At 40.6% G+C, this 23,865-nt stretch overlaps 1 protein-coding gene and 1 long non-coding RNA gene across 2 annotated transcripts in view; one reads left to right on the forward strand and one right to left on the reverse strand.

The window, feature by feature from the left end:
• Positions 1 to 2,070: 2,070 nt before the first annotated feature.
• ALDH1A2 (aldehyde dehydrogenase 1 family member A2) overlaps positions 2,071 to 23,865 on the forward strand; it is a 55,911-nt gene continuing 34,116 nt past the window's right edge. Inside the window, exon 1 of the mRNA XM_013177370.3 lies at positions 2,071 to 2,214. Within this exon, the coding sequence (XP_013032824.1) occupies positions 2,098 to 2,214 (117 nt within the window). The 5' untranslated portion in view covers positions 2,071 to 2,097. The remainder of the gene's footprint in view (positions 2,215 to 23,865) is intronic.
• Positions 14,465 to 23,865, reverse strand: part of LOC136791725 (uncharacterized) — a 55,682-nt gene continuing 46,281 nt past the window's right edge. Inside the window, exon 4 of the long non-coding RNA XR_010834329.1 lies at positions 14,465 to 16,906. This is a non-coding gene — a long non-coding RNA (uncharacterized lncRNA). The remainder of the gene's footprint in view (positions 16,907 to 23,865) is intronic.

Here is a 23,865-nt window from a genome sequence, read left to right on the forward strand (position 1 = left end):
CACGTTAACACAGAAATGCCTTAAATGGCACTCTGGATCCTGTGTACATGCCTGTGCAGAAGCAATCTTTGTCCCGTGCTCCTGTACAAACACTAAGGGTGCACTGACTGCCTTTCTAATCATCTGTGAGCCAGTAAAACAAGGAGCAAGGAATATCCATGGAGTCAACGTAACGGATATTGTAACAAAATCAAAACATGGCCAGATCCTCGTTTATTCTGGACTAAGTCAATAAAAAGGTCATGTGGCATATTTCTTGCTGCTTTGTTTGTGCCAGCTTTGGACAGTTGTATGCTTTGGTGTCCTTTCTCTGTTTATCTACCTGCAATGTTATAACTGCAAACATACTGTCTGCAAACACGGTATCTGATCGGTTTCAAAATGTTGGGAGTGTTTGCATCAGGAAAGAGAACTTACTGATTTTGCCTGAAGTGACAAAAATCGTGGGCACGTATTTTCTGCCTAGAAGTTCTGACCAGAGAGAGTGTAGGGCTTTGGCCACACATTTCCGACTTCCCTCAGCCCACTGCCACGTGCTGTTTCACCCAGCTAGCCGGGACAGATGGCCAGGGCACACGTGCTGCTCGGGGTGCGCGTGACGAGCCTGACATGGGGAGCCGGACATGGGGAGCACGGCACCGGGCTCCATTTGGCTGCGGGCTTCTCAGAAACCCACTGTGTGACATGCCCGGCCTCGGGCAGCATGTGGCCTCCCGCAGAAAGGAACAGGTGGCTGTTGCTCGAACAAATTGTTCCAGCCTCTAGTCCTCTTCCTTCTGCACAGAACTTTAAGGAAAGGAGAAAGCTGCGGCTGGGCTGCGGGCCTTGCCCTGCTGCCTGCTCTCCTTCCTGAGCGCAGCGCGGGCACAGACGGGGTCGGCAGCCCCTCGCTCTGGGGCCACACGGGGGTCCGGGCCTGCAGCAGCCCGCGCACCCGCAGCGTCCGGGCCTCTGGAAAACGGGCAACGTGCACCGGGCGGGCCGGGGCGGCGCCGCGCAGCGCACAGCAGGAGGGAAGCGTGTCCCGGGGCGAGGGGAGGCTGCCCCCGCGGCGGCGGCCATGTCGCGGCGGGCAGGGCCGCCGACGCGCGCAGGGTCCGGGCGCGGCGGGGCGCGAGGCGGCGTCGGGCGCGAGGCGGCGCCGCGCGGGCGGCGGGGGCCCCCTGCCGTAGCGGCGGGCGGCGGGGGGCGCGCGGCCGGCAGGGGGCAGCAGGCGGACGAGGACCGCGAGCGGGACCGGGCCGGGGCCGGCGCGGCGGCAGGTAGGGCGGCGGCGGGCGGGGGCGTCTGCCGCAGGGCCGCGGGCGGGAAGCGGCGAGGAGAGGCGCCGGGCCGGGCCCTCCCCTCACGGCCGACGCGGAGGGGCCGCGTCCCGCGGGGAGAGCGGCGGGAGGACGGGGGCGGCCGGGCGGGGGCCGGGAGCGATGACCCGGGGGGGCCGGCTCGGCCCCGCCAGCCCGGGGGCAGCGCCCTCCGCCGTGAGGGGCCGCCCGCTGCCCGCCGCCCGAGAGGCTCTGCGCCTGAGGGGGCACCGCAGCGCGAGCGCGGGGGACCGGCCGCCGGCGCTGCGCGGTGCCGTGCCCGTGGGTTGCCCCGGGCGGGGCTGCGCGGGGCCGGGGCTGGCGTCTCCCGGCGCGGAGCGGAGAGCGGGGACACCGCGGCTGTGGTGCTCCCCCCGCGGCGTTCCCCGGTCCCGCTCCTCTGGACCGTCCCCACGAGCATCGGCGGGGAAGTCCCCGGCGGCCGGTGCGGGATGGGGCGGTGCGGGATGGTGCGGGGATGGTGCGGGGCCGGCGGGAGCCCAGCACCCGGCGGAGGCCTGCGGGGAGCCGCGGCTGCGCCGCGCGTGTGAGCGGGGCTGTGCCGCTCTCGCCCTAGGTAGGACGGACCTGCCCCCCTGCCTCTGCCCCCATGTCCAATAAGAAGAGCCCCGGCTTGACACCTGCCTATATACAGGGGACGAGAGCAACATCTTCAGCGCCGGGCTTTCGAGGCGGGGGGGGGGGGGGAACCCAAAGCACAACACAACATCAGGTCAGAGCGGGGGGCTCGGCTGTACTATAACCCCCCCCCCCCCCCCCCCCCCCCCCCAAGACTATGACTTCCAGTAAAATTGAGATGCCAGGGGAGGTGAAGGCAGATCCTGCAGCTCTGATGGCATCTCTGCATCTGCTGCCTTCTCCCACTCTCAACCTTGAAATCAAATACACCAAGGTAAGTTGTGTTCATTTGTTCTGGCAGGGAGATTCATGGCTTTCCCTCCAAAGAAGGGATTTTGCTTAAAATCAGTTTCAGTCTGCCCTAACCAAGTTCAGCTCTGAGATCAAAAAACAAACAAACAAACAAAAAGGCAAGGAAACAAAACAAAACAAATATATGTATATATGTATAAAGACTGCCTTGAATCTGTAATATGGGAAACAGATTTTTAGCCCTGTAATCATCTGAAAAAACACAGGATAATAGAAAATCAAATGAGATCTGTTGGGACTGGCTTTGCCACTTCCCTTTAAATGTAGCATTTTCTACAGAGCTGTTGGGCTTTATTCACAGTGCAAAATCACTAGCCCTCTAATGTTTTGGTTGCTTTTGATGTAATTCAGAGGAAGTTACTATACGTACCCATATTTCTCAATCAGAAAATAAAAATGTTTTCTTTCTTGAATTAGCCTGTGTACCCAAGGGACTCTTTTACAATTCCTGGAGGACTCTTAACACTGCCAGGTTGTTACAGCACTGGAACAGGTCTCTTTACTAACTTCCTGAATACACCCTTGAACAGTATTGCGAGAGGGGATATTTTTTCCTACTAACGTTTCAGACTAATTTTCATAAAGAGGGGGGTTAACAATCAACCCATCGGGTCAATGTAGAAAAATCTGCTGCTTTTCTTTGCTATATTATGGGACTACATCGTTTTTGTAGATTAAAATGGACTTTAACAATGGTCATTTGTTTGTCAATGCAATTTGAATTTATAAATTTGTTATGTTTTGAATCTTTGCATCTTCAGTACCTTTAATTAAAGAATACTTTCATTCCTACTGGAGAAGTTTCAAATGTGTGAACAGGTTACAGTGTGTCAGACTTTGTTTCTAATTGCTGAGAAACTTAAGAAAATAAAGCACATCAGCCCTGGAAAAAGGTGACAACATTTTTATCTACTGGAAATACAACTTCAGGAGCTTTAAAACTGGTAGGAAACTCATTTTGGCCAATGTAGTGTATTTTTTGTCTTCCATATCATCACTTTGAAAGCTTTTCATCTTTTCTCTTTTTTTAAGTGGGTGCCAAAATTGTCTTCTAATTTGTTACAGCTATTCCATGTTCTAGAAGAATGTTTCAGAGGAAAATCAACTCTTTTAGATTCTGTTACATTTTAATGAGAATTGCAATATGCAAATTTAAAGATGCAGGTTTTCTTGCATGTAATTTATTTGAAAATAGTTTAAATAAATTAGGAATGTAGTTATTTGAGGTTGTGTGGTGTTACTCTTTGGGAGCGATGATACTATGCAAACAGTACGTGGCATTAATTTTATTTATTGCTGGTTTCAGTTTAAAATAAGCCTCAGTGGGTAATATCTGCTAGTAGTATCACAGTCGGTTTACACAGAAAGAATACTTGCATTTCTTCATTTTAAAACTAGAGAATTCGTTCAAAAATCTTTCAAAAATAGAGCAGTCATTAACAGCCATATCTTCTTTATGAGGAAGTAAGCTGGACAGTAACCTTTAATGATTCATAGTATATACTGCCATCATCTCAGAAATATGTAAGATGTTACACATCTTATCCTACTGGAACAAGTAAAAAAAAAGTTATTTGTTTTCAATATTAAACCAAAAACAGCAGCAACACATTTCTTCTAGACTTAGTTTTGAGGTATCAGGTAATTCCTTACTGCTTATGAGAGAAATTGTGTTTAGGACAAGTATTGAATATTTCACTTGGTATATCCTCTGTCTCTGTTTTTCTGTCTCTTTCTTCCCTCCTTTTTCTCCGCAGGAAATACAAGTGATTTATAGATAATAGGAGTCTTCAGTTTGGAGTCTTGTCTTGGGCAGGACTTTTATCCAGGATCCCCTTTCCCACCTATTACAAAGAAAAACAATCAAAAATGAAATAATGGATTGTAACTTGATTCTTTCATTTGGGGGATTGTAACTTGATTCTTTCATTTGGGGGAGTGGTCACTTCATGTCTTAAATGCCAAACAACTGCCATAAACAATAAATAACATTAGACTAAATAAATTTACCAAAAACAAAACCAAAAAAACCTCAAACCTTTTAAAATCAGACATCTGTAAGCATTCCTAGCGGCCTCTCTCCTGCTTGTTAGCTGAGAATTTTAAATACACATCCAGGACCCAGAATTCTTGAACTCTTTATTACAGCTGTCTTTGAATGTAAAATCTTAACCGTTTGGGATTTAATTCCTTAAAAAAAATAGAGGTACCTGTGGACACTTAAACAATGTAAAGTAATTTTAAAATATGCTTTGCTAATTAAATTCGATTTTTGGAATTCTAAAATTGGAAAATAGTTAAGACAATTTTGTTAGGACAGAACATATTAAAGTTCCAGGAATCCCTAAACAAGATTTGTTAAGATATGTAATGTATAGTGGAAAAAATAAGATTACTCATTAACCTTTAAAATATTGCAGTATCCTTGCAAAGACTATGACAATTTATTTCAAGAACACAGATAGAATACTTCCCATGTATTTGCAGTTTTCATGTATTTGATTATTTAGCAGAATTAATAGAACTTCTGTGACATTCCTCTGGGCTCTCTGAAATGAGCAGAAAACTGTGTTAAGTCCTTCTGATCTGTTATACCTGATGTAGAACACCAAGGCAATGTGGTTTTCATTGGTCAGAAAAAATGTATCCAATTAGTGATGGAAATTACATGATGCCTGTTTTTATATTAATATGTGCAGCACGTTGTTGTGACTTCAATATTGGGAGTCAGTCTGTGCTTCTTTAAAAAATGAGACGTTGGAAATATTTTTCCCACCTTTTAATACTTTGATATGGTCTATGATAAATAATGCATTTTAGATGTGCATAATAATAATTGGCAAATAGGATGTGCAAAGCCACATTCTGAACAGGCGTGAAGATCATTGTTCAAACACACAGAGTTAAGTTTTTCTGTGTGGCTGACAAGTACTAAAACTGATACATGCAACATTCTCTCCCTCTTCATTGTGATGACTTTAATTCTTTACTTCTTAGTATTAATATCTGCAGAGGAATTGCTTCTACAGTACAGGGGATCTTCCAGAATTGCATGGAAATAGATTATTGCACAGCCCTGTGGCACACCGAGCACCTCTTCAGACCTGTCAGGAGCTTGTTGGCAGTGCTGTGCTCCATAAAGTGTAAGTAGGAAGGCTTGCAAGGGGGATATAGCCCTCTCCATGGCAGCAAATTATACTGCTACAAGTATCAACTTTGTGCCATGAACTCTCCCAGAATGGGCTGCTTCAGAAGTATCAGCTGTGTGAGATACACCATAGCTTGACATCCAGCAAGGACAGGTACTAGCATGTTCTGTACAGCAAACACTCTTCTGAACTGGTGTCTCTGAGAACCTCCTGGCTTCTGAGGGAGATCAGAGGGTTCCAAGCTTAGTATTATATTGATGCCCTACTCCTTCATGTTCTTATGAAACTCCATTCTCCTGAGACTTGAATGTGTCCCATGTGTCAGACAGTAGATATGGAACCACTCCTATGGATTGAGTCCTTTGCAGTGTTTTCTTCCCCTAAATTCCTCCTGCCTCCAGAGGCAAAAGGTGTTTCTGCATGATGTGGCTATCCTTCCAGTGTTACGGTATATTCAAATCTGCTTTATAAAGTACTTTCTTAGTGGTTTTAGTAAGTCATACTGACTTAAAAAGACAGCTAGTATAAAATGAGGACCCTGTGGTTCTGTTGTGTTCCTAGCTCTGTCACTACTTCATCTAACTCAGTGAACAAACATGCTCAGTTTGCATCATGCTGGGGACACTAATCCAGCTGGGTGTTTTAAGTTTTGTTTCTTCCTTGCCAACTGATAAAAGTCTGAGAAAGACCTGAAGAATTTTAGCATAAGGAAAAGTTTAAGAATTGCAGTCTTTGAGAGCATTTTGTAAAAAGTGCTCTAAAGTGATGAAGTTACAGCGCTGTGGCAGTGAAGAGGTACAGAACTGTTTGTATACTAATAACCTGTGAATTGATTGACAGCCATATTTTTTGACCTGTCTAAAACGGTTGGCCTCTACTCTTACACCATCGGCTGAAACCAGTTCAGTTTCTAAACACAGAGCAGGTAAACTAGCCAGACTGTCAGCTTACCCAGTGCTGAAACTAACAGTAGACAGCAGTTTGTATTAAGTGTGGGCAAACTGATTCTGAGTAAACAAGAACTAACAAATACATTTCAAATTCTCATATAATAAGCATTATGGTTTGACCTGTTTTGTTACTAAGTTTCTGTTTTCATTCTCATTGTGCTTTCTTGGCATTGCCAAGAAATGAATGTTATAAAACAGTGCAAATTCTTTTCACCAAAATTTCCTGCATGTGTTTCCCAGATAAAATTCTAGACTGACATTAAGATAGGTGATGAGAAATCTGCCTCGTTTAAAAAAATATGCAGAATCTTTTTCATTTTTTGAACTGGAGACAAGTTTTGGCAAAACTTAGTTAAGTAACTGATGAATATGCACTATTTCTGCCTGTCTTTCCCTGAAAAAGCTCACTATTTGAATGCTTTTCTTTTGAAGACAAATTCAGTGAGTGATAGTTGAAGAAATTAGCTAGCCTTCTGGTTAGCTGAGTGAGCACTGTCCGGTTACGAGAGAAACATAGAAAATTAGAGATGGTTGTACAAAAAGTAATCAAATAGAATAGCTACTTTTTTCACTTTGTGGAGCATTTCAGCTTCTATGCTGACACTACGTGTCTCTCTGTATTGTTATATGTTAAGTTTTATTGTATATACTGTATTTTCATTTACCATTGTTTATGGTTTAAATTTCTCTTGTAGTGTGTGTGTACTTTGTGGTTGGTATTACAAAACATCGATCCATATCAATCCATACAGCAATTGCACAGTAGTTATGCTCTTCATTCCAATTAACAGACTGAATATAGGACTCTCTCTTTCCTCCCCAAACTACTGTAGATAACTAGTATATTATTGAGTAGGTAACTGTTGTAGCAGTGGCCTCTCACTGTGCTGAATATTAGGGAAAGACTGAATCTTCAAGGAAAATGCATACTGGTTCAATGCATCAAGCTGTACTGGACAATACTGCTGGCTAGGGGAAATTATCTTATCTTTGTCCAGGGGATAATGTCAAGTGACACACTGAGAGACAAGAGCTATGTAGTAGGTGTTTTTCTAATGTTTGCAAAAATGTTTATGATTTCAAATCTCCAATACAAAAGTTGTATATATTTATTTGCACACCAAAGCCAGGAAGTCAGTAATAATGAAAACACATGCCTGAGTTGAAGAAGAGCCAAATTCATACCCCTTTTCTGAAGCGAACATAGCAGAAACTTGAGTATGGATCCCTACTTTCTGATTATAGACAGGTCCCAGTTTTAGCTCTGTCCATCCTTGGGAAGGGTCTCTCATTCTCTCCTGTTGGATAATCCACTTGTAAGTACTTATTAGGATGGAACTTGGCAGCCCAGTGGGCAGGACTGTTATGCAGGAAAAGCAGAATTCAGGTCTCTGCTCCCGGGAATACTCTTGATGTCAGACAGAGCAAGGATTTGATCTAAAATCTATAGATGTGTATAGATTGGACTACTGAGTTGGGATAATGTGTCTTGAACACACAATTTAATTCTGATAAAAATTATCCATTCCACTCTGTCCTTCAGAAACTTTTCCTACAGAGCTTCATGAAGCCTGATACATTTCCATATTCAATTTCTGTCTTGATGTTTCTGCATTTTCTGATTTAAAAAATCCCAACAGTCCAAAAATTCTTCATAATCTGGGCTCAGCTAGCCCATCTCTGTCAGTGCAAGACTGTTCCCTGCAGACCTTAGTGGGCTCTGCCAGTTTGAAGTTAGTTGCTACCATAAATTGCTTGTTCCTGCAAGCACCATACACTGGAACCACTCTTACCTATTCCTCTTCCCTTCTTCACAATGCATGTTAACAGTTGCCTTCAATAAGCTAACTGTAGACATTGCAGCTCATTGGGAGCATATCACCATCTAAAAATAATTTGAACCCTTCCTTCCAACACAGTCTGCCCTGCACTTAGTACCTCTGGCAAATTTTATCTACCCCCAAGTTGTCCAAATAGCTTTTAATTTCAGTACTAGCAGTCCTTTCTTTGGTACTCGGATTAGTCTGAGTATTTTTATCCACAAGTTATGTACCTTACTATTAATGATCTGATAAAGCAGGTGAACCATGATATCGATTGCTAGTCACAGTAATGAAGGGGCACCTTGCTATTAACCTCTTTCCAGGGAGAATTATCCATTTATTTCCAGTCTTTTTATCTTATCTCTTAACCGCTTTTTAATCCATGGCAGAACTTTATCTTTCACCATATGGTTACTAACTTTCCTTAATAGCCTCTTGCTAAGGACTTTATCATCAAAAGCCTTTTTAAAGTCTAAATAAATTATATCTGCTGATTCATCTCTGCTCCTCATTTAACTAAGTATCTTCCAAGAAATCTCACAGGTTTACAGAGATAAATGACAAAAGATGAGTTCATTGGTCCATATAATAAATTCCTAGTCTGATCCTACATGAAGTCACATTTCTTCTATTATAGTTTTGCAGCTATTTTTTTGCCAAGACTGAACTGTACTATTTTGCTATTTATTTTTTTGCAAATTGTTTGATTCTCTCAATTTCTAAAAAACACAAGTTTTTATCTGTTTGTTTTTTTAAAGAGTAGAGCTTACTCTCTGAAACAAGTAACCAAAACATCAGCTTTAGTTCATCTGAAAGAAATGCATTTATAAAATGGATTTATACAGACAGCATTTTAAGGAAGCTATGGAAGTGTAAACATAAATATGTAAAGATGTGAAAAATGTTCAGAAAGTTATCATTTTGTCCAAGATTTCTGAGGATTCTGCTGAGGAATCCTCAGACAAGTGCTAGCATCCCTATTCGAACACAAATAAGCACATAAATAGCTATGTGAAGACTTATTACCAAACATATATATATAAAGAAAGATGAGGTTTAAAAATGATTGCCATCTAAGGACCCAATCATTCATTACTTTTATGATTATTTAAACGAATTGATGAATTCCTGTTTGGACTGCATACGTGTATTTGCAGTTGGTGTTTGTTTTGTTTTGTTTTTTTCCAAAACACAAGTTCTGTGTTTCAGAATTTGTCTAAAAACATATTTCTACCAACCAGTATTGTCTGTTACTTTTAACAGAAATCTACCTCCACGATGTGAATGTGACACATCAATTTTAAGTTATACAGTGTAACTAAGCTTTAAATATAGAAACATTCCATTATTAAAAGTATGATACATGAAGCCACATCAGTGTTGCTGCAATATCATTGCCAAAATACTCTCCAACTGTCAAAAAAAAAAGGACTTAGTTCTCGTTCACTTGAAATCAGTTCCTCTCCCAGAGAGCCTAGTGAATTAGATTTTTACCTTATGACTTGAAACACAATGCATTCCAGCTTTGCTGGACTGAAGTGGGAAAACATTTCAGAGCAGAGAACCATCTACATCAAATTCTGTGACCCACGTGAAAATGTTTAAGGTCAGTTCAATCTCAGTTGACCTCAGCTGGAGGTTAAAACACAGGGACTGCGCTGACCACTCAAGTATATAGACCTTAATCTGTGAGGGATTCATGGGTAATCAAGACTTTGAATTGTACTCAGAACCTAAACGGAAGCCAGTGGCACAGCTGCGCAGAGGCCAACAGCAGGTGTTGTGGTTACAGAAAGGATATACTTTGCTAATTTCCATGTGGATTTCCAATATGCCCCCAATTTAAAATAAGTGTGTTACCAAAATTCATTTGGACAGTTGTAAAGACATAGGAAGTGGTGCACGGAAGAACAGGCTACGGCCTCAGATGGAAACAGGATGCGAGGAAGACACTATCCTCATATTGTGCTTTGGTCATCTAGCAATGATCACACAAAACCCCTCAGTTTTGACTCTAGTTCTTAGGAAGTGCCTTTCCTTATTGAAATTTAAACACACGTATTTACACAGGCAAAGGCTGCACTCTGAAGTGAAACTGATTTATTTCCAAAGCAGAACTATTTACTTGTTTTTCAGGTAAATGCAGGTGTTACTTGACAGTCATATAGAAGCTAATCCTATCCTCATGTGAATAGGTCAGCTAGCCTTAAATGTGGCTTCAAGTGACTAGACACGGTCAGGTCTGCTGGTCTACATTTCATCTGAAATAGGACCTCTGCACATAGAAGGACCTTTCAGGTCTGTGCTGTAGCATTGCTCTCTCATGCTTCAGTGGGAAAAACACCACTTAATACATCATCATCATTACCATCACCCTGGGATATCTTTGGTGGCTTTCATGCAATTCCTGATGCCTTAGCCTTGTAAAGTGGAAGAACTGAGATGAATTAGCATTTGGGATTTCTTTCAGGAACTGAAATTCGACTCTTTGCAGCACACTTGAGACTGAAGCACCCTGATCTTGGGCATGGTCTTTGGTGTATTGTTGTTGTTAGATTTTTAGTAAAGACGCATTCCCAGAACAAGTATTTTACCTGTCATCTGTGTACAAACTCATGGTTCTGCTTGTCTTCCCTTGGCCATACAGCTCATCAAATTCTGGCCAGAATAATCATCTACTTTGGTATAGCCAAATTATGACACTCTAAATGAGCAGCAATTTCTGGGAATATTTTCAGTCTCCTTTCTTTTACCTTTCATAACCAGGTTGTTGTAAAAATCCAGTTGCTCTCCCACAGACTGTATTTACTTATTTGTTAAACGTAGTCTTCTCTTGGCTGTTTAATTTGTGTTATCTTTTTTGTATATTTTTCTTCAGTATACTTAGTAACAATTTTTCATTTTCAATTTATGTTTTGCAGCCTTTTAAAGTTAGCGCTTTCTTTCTTTTTTTTTGGTCTTTCTTTTGGCCTGCATTTCCTCTGGTATCTTTCTGCTTAGCCACCCCATTTATTTTCTTGCTTCTGCTTCCCATTTTTAGTCTTGGGAATGCAAATCTTTGACTCTTTCACATTCTTAAGCCTCCATGCTGATTCTATGGATTTTAATTTCCTAGCTTCAAGCAGGGAGTTTCTAAGTTACTTCCTTTGAAAAAAACTCCCCTTCTTGAAGTTTAGTATCCCAGACAGTAGGGCTTCTTCATGTGTTTCTCTGCTGCAATGAAGCTGAAATTATTTATGTGGTAACCATTTCTCAGGGGTTCAGACACAATTTTTAGCCCTTGACAGGACTATGTCAAATGTTGTTTGGATTAGGATATGGAGAACTGTATGTTCACTAGACACTATCAATGCAGCTCTCACTGACCTAACATACAGTTACTGTTGCACTCATCTTTTATTGCCTTCCTGTTCTTTTTCCACTTCAGTGTCACTTCAGTTGTTCTAATCCAGAAGTCAGTATCTGCTCCTGCTATTATATACTTCGTGACCTATGCTGCCTCTATATCCATGGATGTATGTTATGTCTCTGGCTCCCAAATATTTCTGTTCCATAGAATATCCACGGAAATCCTTGCATACAGAGCTAATCCCCCCTCTACAGAGCCTGACTTGTCCTCTCTGCCTAAGTTTATAGCTAGAAATCGTGGTATGCTTCTGATAATTCTCGTCCCCTTATGTTCAAAAAAGGCTATTTCTTTTTCCTCCCTGTGATACAGTCCAGACCACCCATTTTCACACTTAGGTTTCTTATGCCGGTTTATTGGCACTTGTGCTTTTATTTCATAACTGTAAGATGACCTAGATGAAAATTGTGATCTAGTTAGTTGAAAAACCCTGTAAAGTCTTTTCAGCCTAACCACTAAAGCACTTCCCATGACATTGCACCTCATTCTCAATTACCACTCTGCCAGTGTTAAAATTCCTTAAAATAGAAATTACATTTAAACTAGCTTTAATACTTCTTTACACTGTCAAAGTCATATGAGGAAGCATTTATGTAACTGACAGTAGGATGCATAGAATTATTTTTTTAACAACAATTTTGTTATTTGAAACTTATTTGGAGTTTATTTTAAATGTTCTTTGCATCCAGGCATAATAAAAGCATTGTCCTCATTCCAGTGAGTATTTTCAAAACTTACCAGTATACCATAACATACACTTTTTACATTTCCTCATGTGTCTTTTCGGTTGTAACAGAAGTAGTTTATTTTTGAGTAGTTAGAAACTATCAAGAAATTACCATCTGCCTTTCCAAATCAGGAGGTTTATTTTATTTTCTCCAGTTTCTTTGGTTGTGACATATGGTTGCAGCAGTCTTGTGCCAGAATGGCCTGCACAGACCTTGAGAAACATGCACAGGTTTTTTTCAGGACATCTGGCTAAGCTTTCACATTTTCCATCAGTGTTGATGTTTTGTTAGTTTTCCTCTTTTTGTCTTTACCACACTTTCTTTACTACAGCTACCTAATGGCCTCTTCTGTCTTTTGTGATGTCTCTGGGATGCTGTTGTCCTAAGAGGTGATAATCAAGCTCTGTTTTTTCACTTGTCCTCTGAATCTGTGATATGAAATTAACACTAAATGTGCTAGCTGTGCTGCAGATGACCTCACCTTGGTGGTCCAGCCCTTTGAGAGTGATTTTAAAGTCCATTTCTTACATTAGTAAAGACATTTTTAGCTAGCATCACACAACTGCAAACGTTAATATTCATCTCTTTCCATCAAAGCTTTTAGAAAGCATTAATTGATTCAGTCTCACTGTAAAACTGGTGACAAAGTTTCTTCGCAGATGGGGGAGTTTAAATTTGTGGGAGTGTAACCATGACTATCTGAGACAGTAGGTCAGTGTCAGAGACAGGATCTCTTGCTAAACCAGTCAGACTACTAGAACAGAAAAACCTCTTTTTCTCTGTGCACTATTCTGGGGAAATGGAAATACAGATGAATTTCAGAGGCAGTGTTTACACATATACAATTATTATGCTCTTTTCTCTGCACTCACCTATGTATGTACACACAATATTGACAAAAAGATCTCTTTCTTCATGCTCTTTGCTCTCTTTCTGTGTCACTTGGAGCACTGGCTGTATCAGCTGTTGTCTCTCGTTATTCCCTTGAGTGTTATCTGGGAGGCAGAGCCCTCCTTGCTAGAAAATCTGTATTATGACTTGAGATGAAGCTTGCGGCATCGCTTCCTTCTGTACTTTCCTCTTAGGAGGAGGATTTCCATTGGTGCAATGTGGAAAAAACACTGGAAGACCAGGTTGTTGCATCTGATTAGTTTCTTCTCACGGGTTTTGTTGTAGTAAAGCACTTCAACACAGAGAAAGAAGGAAGGCCCTGCTATTTAGATGACAACCAGGAGCCAAGTGCAGAACGTGCCCAGCAATTGGTGCAGCATAGCTCTCCCTGCCATCAGCCAAGACAATTGCTTTTAGTGTTTGGATTCTTCTAGCTGAAACACAAATGTGTTCATGCTCTTGCTCAGACTCATTTTATTTCTCTCCTTGAGGGAGCATTAGGACCAATCCTTGATAACTTATTTCCTGGTTAGAAGCCTTTACTTGCTTTCCTAGAGTGATTCCCTGTGACTGGGAACCTCTGTAGTCAGCTCTTCCAGCTGTTTGCCTAAATGGTCTTCAGGGAGACTAAAAGCAGTGAACCTGGAATAACAACATTTGACTTCAGCTAGGTCCCATGAGAATTTAGTTATTACTTAATGGATAGAATTGGTGACATATCTTATACCAGATAACTGCCAGAGGTTGCATGAAATTAACCTTTAACAAATTGCTAGTTATTGGTATACTCTTTAGAGAAAGCTGGGTGACTTATGTTTGCAGTCATTAATATTGTTTTTCATACCTGTACATGCCAATAGTATTTGCAATGTCTGGGTGAAAAATATCTCAGGTTTAAGTCCTGATGGTGGTTTTTAGCCATGTGTCATTGTGTTCACTGCACTGAGCATAAATCCTGTCTTGTAAACAGCAGGGAGACTAATGAGATTTGCCCACATTCTGGTATCATTACAAGGGGCTCCAGCAGAGAAAAAGGGAATTTGGTTAGAAAGGGGAAGAGAAACACAAATTTTAAAGGAAGTGGGGGAAAAAAATCTCAGAACTATGTATATGAACATTGTTTTTAAGGAAGGCTTTTTATTGACAAGACTTATAACTTTGCTCATTTAAGGAAATCTCCGTGTAGTTAGACCTTGTTTTTGCCTTAGTCCATGTTTTTAATGCTTCATGTTTGGCAAAAGGTGAGGGTCGTGTTTTTAATTTACATGCTCAGAGTTACTGGTCTGCTTCTATTTAAAGATAAGTAGATCTCATTTTTCATGCAGGCCTACATTTCTATATGGAATAGCTTTCCAACCATATATAAAAATGTGAAACTCTATTAAAATACTGGCATTATTTTGCTACACCCTGAAGTGGTTTATTTGCTTGGGACTGTAATCAGCACTTGCAAGGACACATCCCATTTTAGTCTTAGCACCACAGTGTACTTTAGGGTGTAAATTTGTCAGGTATCCAAGCACAGCAGGATACTTTGACAGCTTAAGCCCGGTTCTCCCCGATCAGCCTTATGAATAATAAAAAGTAGAACGGCCTATTCCAGTTTTGTATGTGTAAAGTCAATGTCTAATCAGCAGAAAGAACTGGAGAAGAAATAAGAACTGAACTCTGAAGCAAAGGAATCTAGCTAAAGGCTGCTTCTCTCCAGAGGAATATCCTCAAGTAAATAAATCAACATTTCCCAAACCTTTTTATTGAAAAGAATTTACAGCCTGAGAGATTTCATTGCAGTAATGAATAAGAGGAGAGGTGTAGTGTTCCTTTGCATCTTCTTGAAGAGCAAAAAGGTTTATAAATCAGACTTCTGGGAATTGTTATCTCACAGCTTCTTCTAACAAACACAACAATTTGTTTTAAAGGCTTTCACCAGAGATGTCATAAGTGGTAATCCCTATGTTGTAAGTAGGTACTTAATGTGATTTAACTTAATGCTGATGATGCAAAGCTATTCTCCCCCAAAAGCCCATTAAGAACATCCAATTTTCTGGTAGACTAACACTCCTGCTTACTATCCTAGAGATAAGTGACTGTTTAACCAGGATAATAAGGAATAGTTTCAAACTGAGGCTGCAAGACTTGAGCAACATCTGGTCTTTGTGAAAGTTTGGACTTGAACACAAACTTCACAAGACAGATTTTTATTTTTTAGGAGTAATTTGAAGTTGTATGTACAGACATGCATACAGGCACTTACAATCACCTCAACGAGTGTAGTAGTAAATACAGTTACTTATGGTACCTATTGGTAAACATGGTTTAGACAGAAAAGGGACACTGCAAACCATTTATGTAAACCAAATAAATTGATGAATACTGGGTTTGATTTCATGTAGCCTACTGGGTTTGATTTCATGTAGCCCTGAAGTGCAGGTAATTTGAACAGTTTATCCAAGATAATGCTTCTCATAGTGCCTGTTTGTTTGTTTGACTTTTTGTGGATTCTGTATGTGCAGAATGACGTGAAAGGAAATGTCATTGGCATCATTTAACAAAGCGTTCTAACAGTAGTATTTGAAAATATTCAGGATGCAAAGTACAAGTGAAGGCAAACTTACCAGGAGCTTATGGCTGCTCACTTGGGTCTAATATAGAGTTAGCACTTTGCAGGTCAGTGGCTCTGCTATTTGTCTCTGACCTAACAGATCTGGAGTTCTTCACATCAAAACCAAGTCTTGCTGAGCTGAGATCAAACGTGTTAAGGTAAGGATCTTGCCAGTGATTTATCGTGCCAGGGAGGGTGATCAGGCCATAAGGGGCCACTGCAAATGAAGTTGACATTCCAGCAATTTCTCATGTGTAAGGTAATTTTCTCAGATGGAGCTTTTAGGTCAAAAAGTATTTGTCCATTGTATTTTTCTCTGTTGCCTATAGTGTGAAATCCTAGGAGGAGTATATATTTACACAGCATAGCTAATTTCTAAGACCTTGTTCTTTGGTGATGAGCATTTAAAGGCAAGCAGTTACCTACAAATAATCTGCTACATTCTTTTAAATGGCAGAATGTCTCCCATGTACAAATAAAAATATTGCCTTGTTTTATGTTACACATAATAAGCACACAACACCTGCAATGCACAAACAATGCAAAACACAGGAATACTACAGGCTAATAATAGCCTTGTTTATACAAACCCCTCCTCATTCCCACAGTCTTAACTGAGTGCTTGTGGAAGGGTTTCCAGGATCAAGTTCTTAATAGTCACAACTTCATTAAAGTCCAGTGACAGCTCAAAAATTGATTCTGTAAACAAATACTCCCTCCCCTTCTCTCCTGGTTTAATGGATTTGTAGAAATCTTTCATTATTTCATTTTTAAGTTGCAGTAAGCGCCACCAAAGATCATATACTGCATAAAAGAACCATCATCCTTACCCACGTTGTTCAGTGATGGCTTTTCTTTGTTATCAGTAGAAATCCAGAGCATATTCAATTTTTTAGGCATCTTATCTTCAGAAAAAAAAAATCTGATGCAGCACAGAGCAAGACAGTTTATGTTTTTCTTCAGCAATTAAGGAGAACCCCACAAGTGAAAGGATGAGTGAAGCTTGGGAACTTAGTTTCTTAGGAATGCATAAAATATTACCTGAGCTACAGGAAACTTATTGCTTCTGTATTTTGCTACTAACAGTACAAAAATTCTTCCTTAACTGAAAAAAAAAAGAAAAAGAAAGAAATTACTTTGCAGTTACTTTGAAAAGTAGAAATTACTTCACTTACAGTCTTTATGTGCTGTAAAGAAGGCTGTTTTCTTCCCACAAATCTTAAGAAGACAGCCAAAATGAATAAAATGTTTGTGGTGGGTATAGTTCAACAAAAATACAGTCTGAAGTTTCTTCTCTTTAGACTAATTTTCTCGAACAACCAGATGCAAAGTAGTCCCTTCAATGAGACTAAATTGAAATAATGGATGCTACATCAATGTGGCACAGTGAGAAACTAAAATAGAAAAGGATGTCATCACTGTTTGGCAGCCCGAGTTTTGTGCAGGACATACTTATGGGGAAAGAAAAAAAAAAAGAAAAGCCAAGTAAGCATGCTACTGCATGTTGTAAAGACTTATTTAATCTCCTCAACTAATTACTCAAACTTCCTAATTCAAAATCATACAAACAAAAACGTTTAGATAAGCCATGAGTCTTTTTCAAATGGGTGCCCCCTACAGCTTAGAAAACAAACATGACAGGTTTCCCCTGTCTGATGTGCTGCCATTTGCAAAAGAACAGACTCAACTCCCAGAAAGACAGAAGACTAATTAAGGCAGGAAGATAGGCAGATCAAACATTTGGTGTGAGGGACTTGGGACACAGAGGAGAAAAAAAATCATGTTACATTCCACTTTCACAGCAGACTGACAGGAGGTTTCGAGCCTTTTCTGATTCCATTTGCTGCACAGTGAACCTGCATTTCCCCGAATTTCTCCTCCCACTCACACCCGGTTCGTAGCATACTGTTCACAAAACATACACCAACTGTGAGTGGCTGGGGGGCACTTGCGTATCTGTCCTTAAGCACCTAAACAAGATGTCTGGATTAGTGGGCCAGCACAACAATTACAGTCCTGGGGGAATGCCTCCCTCTCCTCCCGCCCCGCAGGGACAGCAAAGAGCCAGAACTTCCACAGTAAGTGCCACCATCAGGTGCTAGACCGTATGAATCCTTCTCCAGCTTTGTGTCTGAGTTCATTTACACATGCTGAAATGTCTTGAGCTTGATGTAGTCACCTATTTTAAAACTAGCTTCTGATCCAAACTCCACTGATGTCAAGGACTGTTTGGCAAGGACTATGATTTCAGTAGGCTTGGCTCAGGCATTGTTACTTGGAAGTTATATCCAGAGAAGATGAACGCCCCATCTTCTCATCCAGACATGTACCTGGGGCACAGGACTCAGGTTGCATAAACATAATTCTACCACATTGCGACATACCTCTGCACTGACAGTGAAACCAGAGCAGCCTCATTCACTTTTGTGTTTCCTGTCCACTTCTGCTTTTTTGATCCTCCTGCTGTAGTATGTTTGTAATTGTTTAAAATTCTCCAGCTATCTCAGGACACTCTGAATTTTAGACTCTGTATTTCTTATGTTAAATTTCCAGCTTCAGTTTATGAAGGAAACCTTCTTTTATAGCAGACCATGTGTAGAGGCTATTGCACGGTCCTTCTGACTCTGGGGACCAAATGAGTTAAAAGATACAATCATGACAAATCCCCAAATACACACAGTTTTAGAAAAGAACTCTCTTTTGAGGGCAGGTGAGGTAGAGAGAGGGAAGGAGCCACAACGAACTAGAATGTCAGCAAAGAAACAGAAACGGGCAAAGAAGAAGAATAAAAATCAGTCTGTTCTGTTTTTGTTTGGCCTTTGCAGACCTCACAGGCTCTGGAGTGGGTGTCAAGTCTCCAGTGAAATAGCTTTGTCTCTGAGCATAAACACCCCTCTGCAGGCTGTTGCTGTTGCTTGATCCAGCTCCCACTGAAACCAGTTGGAGTTTTCCTGTTGATTAATGAGGAACGGATTGGACCTTTAATAGCTGAAAACCAGCTATAGCCATAGCAGATTGCTTGCCAGAATTAAACTTAGTGCAAAAGTCATTTTTATTCATGTATAGTTCACTGTTGCTCCTCTTAAAATAACTATAATTCCTCTACATTTGAACAGTATCTCATTACAAGAACCAAAGCCTGGGTCACTCTGTGGTAACTAAAATGAAAAACATGATAACCATTTGTGGTTGTATGCTCAAGCCAGAGTAAGCCTTAATTTAAGTAGGAAAGTGATGCAGTCTTTGGCACTGTCCGATGAAAGGCTCACGTGCTGACTGCCTTAAGAAGCAGGACTCAGCACTGAGAACATTTGGGAAGGTTGGCTTCGAAGTCCAATTTGTGAACTGCCTGGCAAAGAGCATCGCAATCCTACTGTTGACCTGAACAATCCCCCTCTAAACAGATCACTGCTGCTAATCAATTGCTGACCAGTCCTCAGTCAGTCTGCTTCGTTTGGCTTTTGCTTTCCTAATGCCTGTTTATAAACCAGGTTTTGCTGGTTCTGTAGCCAGCTGTTGGTTTCCAGTCAATCCCAAGAGTGCCCCACAAAATGCTCTGGCTAGAAAGTAAGAGATTTGTTGTATCAAGACAGCCATAAAAGTGGAGGCAAACAAAGCCTGAGAAAATAAACAATCTGCACCTCTGATTGGCAATCCCTTCTATTTCATTCCCTTGCAATTGTACTAATCATAAGGACTCCTGAATTGTTTCCAAAGGAGAGGAAATGAAATTGCTGTGATGGGAAAGGATATGAAATTTCCTGACCAGACTGAGGCACAGGTGCCCGGTATCTGTGATGTTATGAAGTATTTACCAAGGGAAATGCTGCTGCTAGATTTTTTGCATGCCTCTAAAATGGTTGTATGTCCCCCACCCCATCACAAAAAAAAAAAAAAAAAGCCATTATATGTATTTTTTAATGCCTCCAGCTATGAGAAGATGCTGAAGGCTGAACAGCTGTGATTCTTTTATAAAGTACTTTGGCATCTGATGCCCCCTCCCCCATCCTTGCAGATTTAATGTCAAAGGCTCTCTAAGGAGGAAGCCACATATGAAAAAAAGATCTTTGATGGAATGAAACTATAACCAGCTACTAAATCAATTGAGTTAGGAAATTCCCATTCATTCCTCCATTCATCCAGAACCATATCTCCTGTGGGAAGCCATTATTATTTGGATGTTAAAATCCTCTTCCTGTACCAAAAAAACATTTCTGGATCTGCAACAGTACAAAAACATTGTTTATTAAATTCATGGGAAAATAATTCCACCTCTAAAGAGCTGAAGGCTAGGCCACTGTCTGTCCACTGGCTGTAGTTCTTACTTATACAGCTGGAGAGTCCGAAGAAAATGTCTGGTGACATCATCACTAAGCAATATCAAATTAAGAATGCAGATCATCATTTCACTTGCACATCATTTGAAAATATTTTCAAGGAAGGAAATGAAAAGTTACATTGTTGCCACCTGTGTTGTTTGCTCTTCTGACTTAAGGTAACCCAAATTACTTTTTTTTCCTGTGTTGTTAGAGATGATACTAAAAAGAGAGCAAGCAGGAATCCTCAATGAACTTAAGAATCAGCCCCCCTTTCCAAATCCAGGACTAGCCGCTGGGTGAACATAAGACAGAATTTGTAGTGCCAGAAAACCAAGTCTTATTCAGCTAAGAGCTGTAAAGGTGGTATTATTTCTGTGCTGCATTTTAATTAATTTTGTATTTATACACACACCCAAAACGATTGTTGTTTTGTACTTCCTCAGTGGTAAATAGTGATGAAAACATAAAATCCTGCATATTTCCTCCCTGCTGTAAATTTTGCTACTATGGCATTGCAGATGTTTTGTACACATCCCTTTCTCTTTGAATCACTCCTATTTAGAAATTAATTACCTCCATGGTTTGAAATGAACACTAAGTTGCTAACCATTAGCAAGCCAACTGGGTCAGATGGCTACTTATACAAGATATTGTATTTACTTATTTGCAAAGCTTTATTTGCTTTGCTTTAAACTAAAGACATTTACTCTTGGCTTGATTTCAAAGCTGATGAGCATACAACAATGCTACTGAACTCAATGCGGAGTGCTTTTTAAATGCAGGTCTTACTCAAAGTGCAATATATGATTTTCTTCCAACTACATTTCAGCAGAGTCTCAAGTAACTTGAATTTTTACATGGTAACTCTAAATTAAATGTTCTTTTTCCTTTGTATACAGGTTTGTATGTTACGGTATCTCGTAGGCTCTGAACAGTCATGTACCCTATATGATGAACCAGAATGCTTCCTTGATTAGTCATATGCATCTCTTAAAGGAATCAACAGTGGTTGTATATAAGTAACCATGGGCAGAATTTGAATCTAGCAATTACGTGGTGGGTGGCACCATTATCTTGCAAAGTTCTAAATACCAAAAATCTATGTAAGGCATGTGTGTATGAGGAAGAGGTTATTAGAACCAGGGAGACAGTGCCTGTTCTTTTAGGAAAAGCCACATCCTCTCTACCTTTCATTTGGAGAGGAACAGAAATTACCAAGATACCTTTAGGATGAGTTAGTTACTGCGCTGCAAGGTACCTGCCTGCTAGGCTTCCCCATCCTGTGCACATACACACCCACCCATCTGCTACGCCAGCTACTGCCCTGTCTTACAGGTTGCCTCAGGCTGCACTGCTGGCGAAGAAACAGTGGTTACCTTCCTCTCTAGACTACTGGACACCAGCTACATCCAGATTCCTCATTTACAGGAGGCAGCGTCTGTTCTGCCTGTTGGGTTTGTTCTTAGCCAAATGACTGTGCTGACGGGGACACCTCAGTAAAGGAGAAGGGTTGCCTTTTCTCTTACTGGTTGGACATTACTGCAGTTATTGGCTCTTCTGAGAGGAGATGGCAAACTCAATGTTCCTGTGTTCCAAAAGTTTTCAAGTGTTCCCTTCTTCCCTTTCCATTTTGGCAAAGTTTTGTTGATAGCACCCAACAGGCCAGATTATTTAACTACTCACAATACCGCATAGCAAATACATGACATACTATACACTTTTTCTTTTCCCTACTGCAAACCACAAAAGGTAACACTAGGACTCAAACAAAAACAAATTACCTCAGTAACTCCTGGAAAACTCAAGTGGTTAATCAGTTACCTTTTATTTACATATATATGCTTAATGCTGAATTAAGTTGTAAAAACCAAAGGCTGATTTATAGCCCCAGTCAGCCTTAATTAACATTGATTCCAGGGGAATAGTAAATGTGAATAGCCTTCACAATTGAGGTTGAACAATGAACTCACTGGGTGTTGTCCAATTTGTAGCATGATTTACATGGAAGCAAGCCCTTCTTTTTTCTGGGGTTATCCTTTTTTCATCTGGTGTTTTGGATGGGTTATATATAATCCATAGATAGGAACATTTGCTGTCAAATATTCTCTCTGATTTAGAGTTAGCCTTTACCACAGTCACTATAAATAAGGGAGAAAAAAAAACAATTTGAGGCTTTGCAGGGATTCCTTGTTCTTGCAATGTGTCATCGCTTGTCCATTTCATGGCATTTTTACGAAGTGGCCATAATGAAAGTCAGATTAAATGTACAGGATATATATGTTTAATCAACAGCCATTGGAGCCAGTAGTGCTGGAAGAGTTATAAAAGCCCCTGTGAATGCAAATTTATTGCAAAAGAATCTAAGTCTTGGTGGTAGGAATATCTGCTGAATGGTACTACCTGACACAGAACACCTAAAACTTTCAAAAGTGAATTATTTAAGTGTAAGGTTTTGCTTGTAAAGCCGCCAGCTGCTGGATTTCAAGACTTGAAACCATTCCAAAACATGGGACTAGGTACTTTATATGTGCACTAGAGTAAATACTCTGATTTTACTGCCAATTTAAATGTGCTCAGTTTACAGTAATGAGCTTGTATAGGCAATACCTTGTTTATAGAAAGTGGAACAGGAAGAAACTAACATTAACCATTAACAGTAGCAATTTCTCTTGCCTTCAACTCTAACTTTATGCCAACTAGATCTTTCCCATGTCCTATCTGAAATATTTGCTATTCTTTTTCTAAGCCTGTGGAGTATTTTTAATGGAGTATTCAATAAAATATAGTTCCAGTCAACAAGCATTGCAACACTCTTTTGCAATTCCAAGGCACTATTTCTTATTTCTATGGTAAAATGTACTTTAAGAACCTAAACATGTCCTTTGTACAGGCAAACCTGATGATCAGGTGTTCATCTCAGCAGAATGTAGTTAACATTTTTAAATCTCTTTAAAAAAGAGCAGACCACTTCTGTATAGGAAGAGCAGTAAATTGTGGTTGCCTTCACTTAAGTTGTTTTACTCAACCTGTTTTATTCTTTCAAGACAGAGATCACACAAGAAACCTATGTGTTTATGTACATAATGTAACCTTAAACAAACATCTTTACTTCTCCTTTGGCCATCTGCTCCTGAAGCTGCAAGCTCTTCTCCCTTCCCCTCCCTCCTTAGTGTACTCCCCCACCCTGGATGTGTAGTTAACTCCACTGAACTCCATGGAAAGGATGCTGGTAAAAATCCTTCTTCCACACAGGTCACAGATCTGAGTTCCTTTGTTTTCACTTACATATGATCTAAAAAGTGATGGTGATACGCTGGAGGAATTTTGGCTTATGGTGTTAGTCACTACAGATGACACCAATGATTCTTTTGTCGACTTATTTTGGCTGGTTGGCTCCAAAACTCATTTGTCTGGGTTAGCTCCATTGGTCTTAACAGGGACCAATACCTCAATTTGAAAAGCTGTGCAATCAATGAGCACAAAGACACTGCCCATAGTCCAAGGGGCTTACAGTCCAAGGACATGAACAGGTTCAAGGTAAATACAGTGTTCAAAGTAGGCAATAGATGGGAAATGATTCAGTGAGTCCTGGGTTCAATTACCTTCGAAAACCAAAACAAAAAAGTAGGGGAAGGATGGAAGATGAAGTTTACTTCAGATGGACTCTGAAATGGATGGAAGGGCACACAGCAAAATGGTTGAGGTTAGAGGTACAGATACGGAAATGCAATGGAAACATAACCAT

This window comes from Anser cygnoides, chromosome 11 (assembly GCF_040182565.1).
Source record: "Anser cygnoides isolate HZ-2024a breed goose chromosome 11, Taihu_goose_T2T_genome, whole genome shotgun sequence".
Taxonomy (NCBI): domain Eukaryota; kingdom Metazoa; phylum Chordata; class Aves; order Anseriformes; family Anatidae; genus Anser; species Anser cygnoides.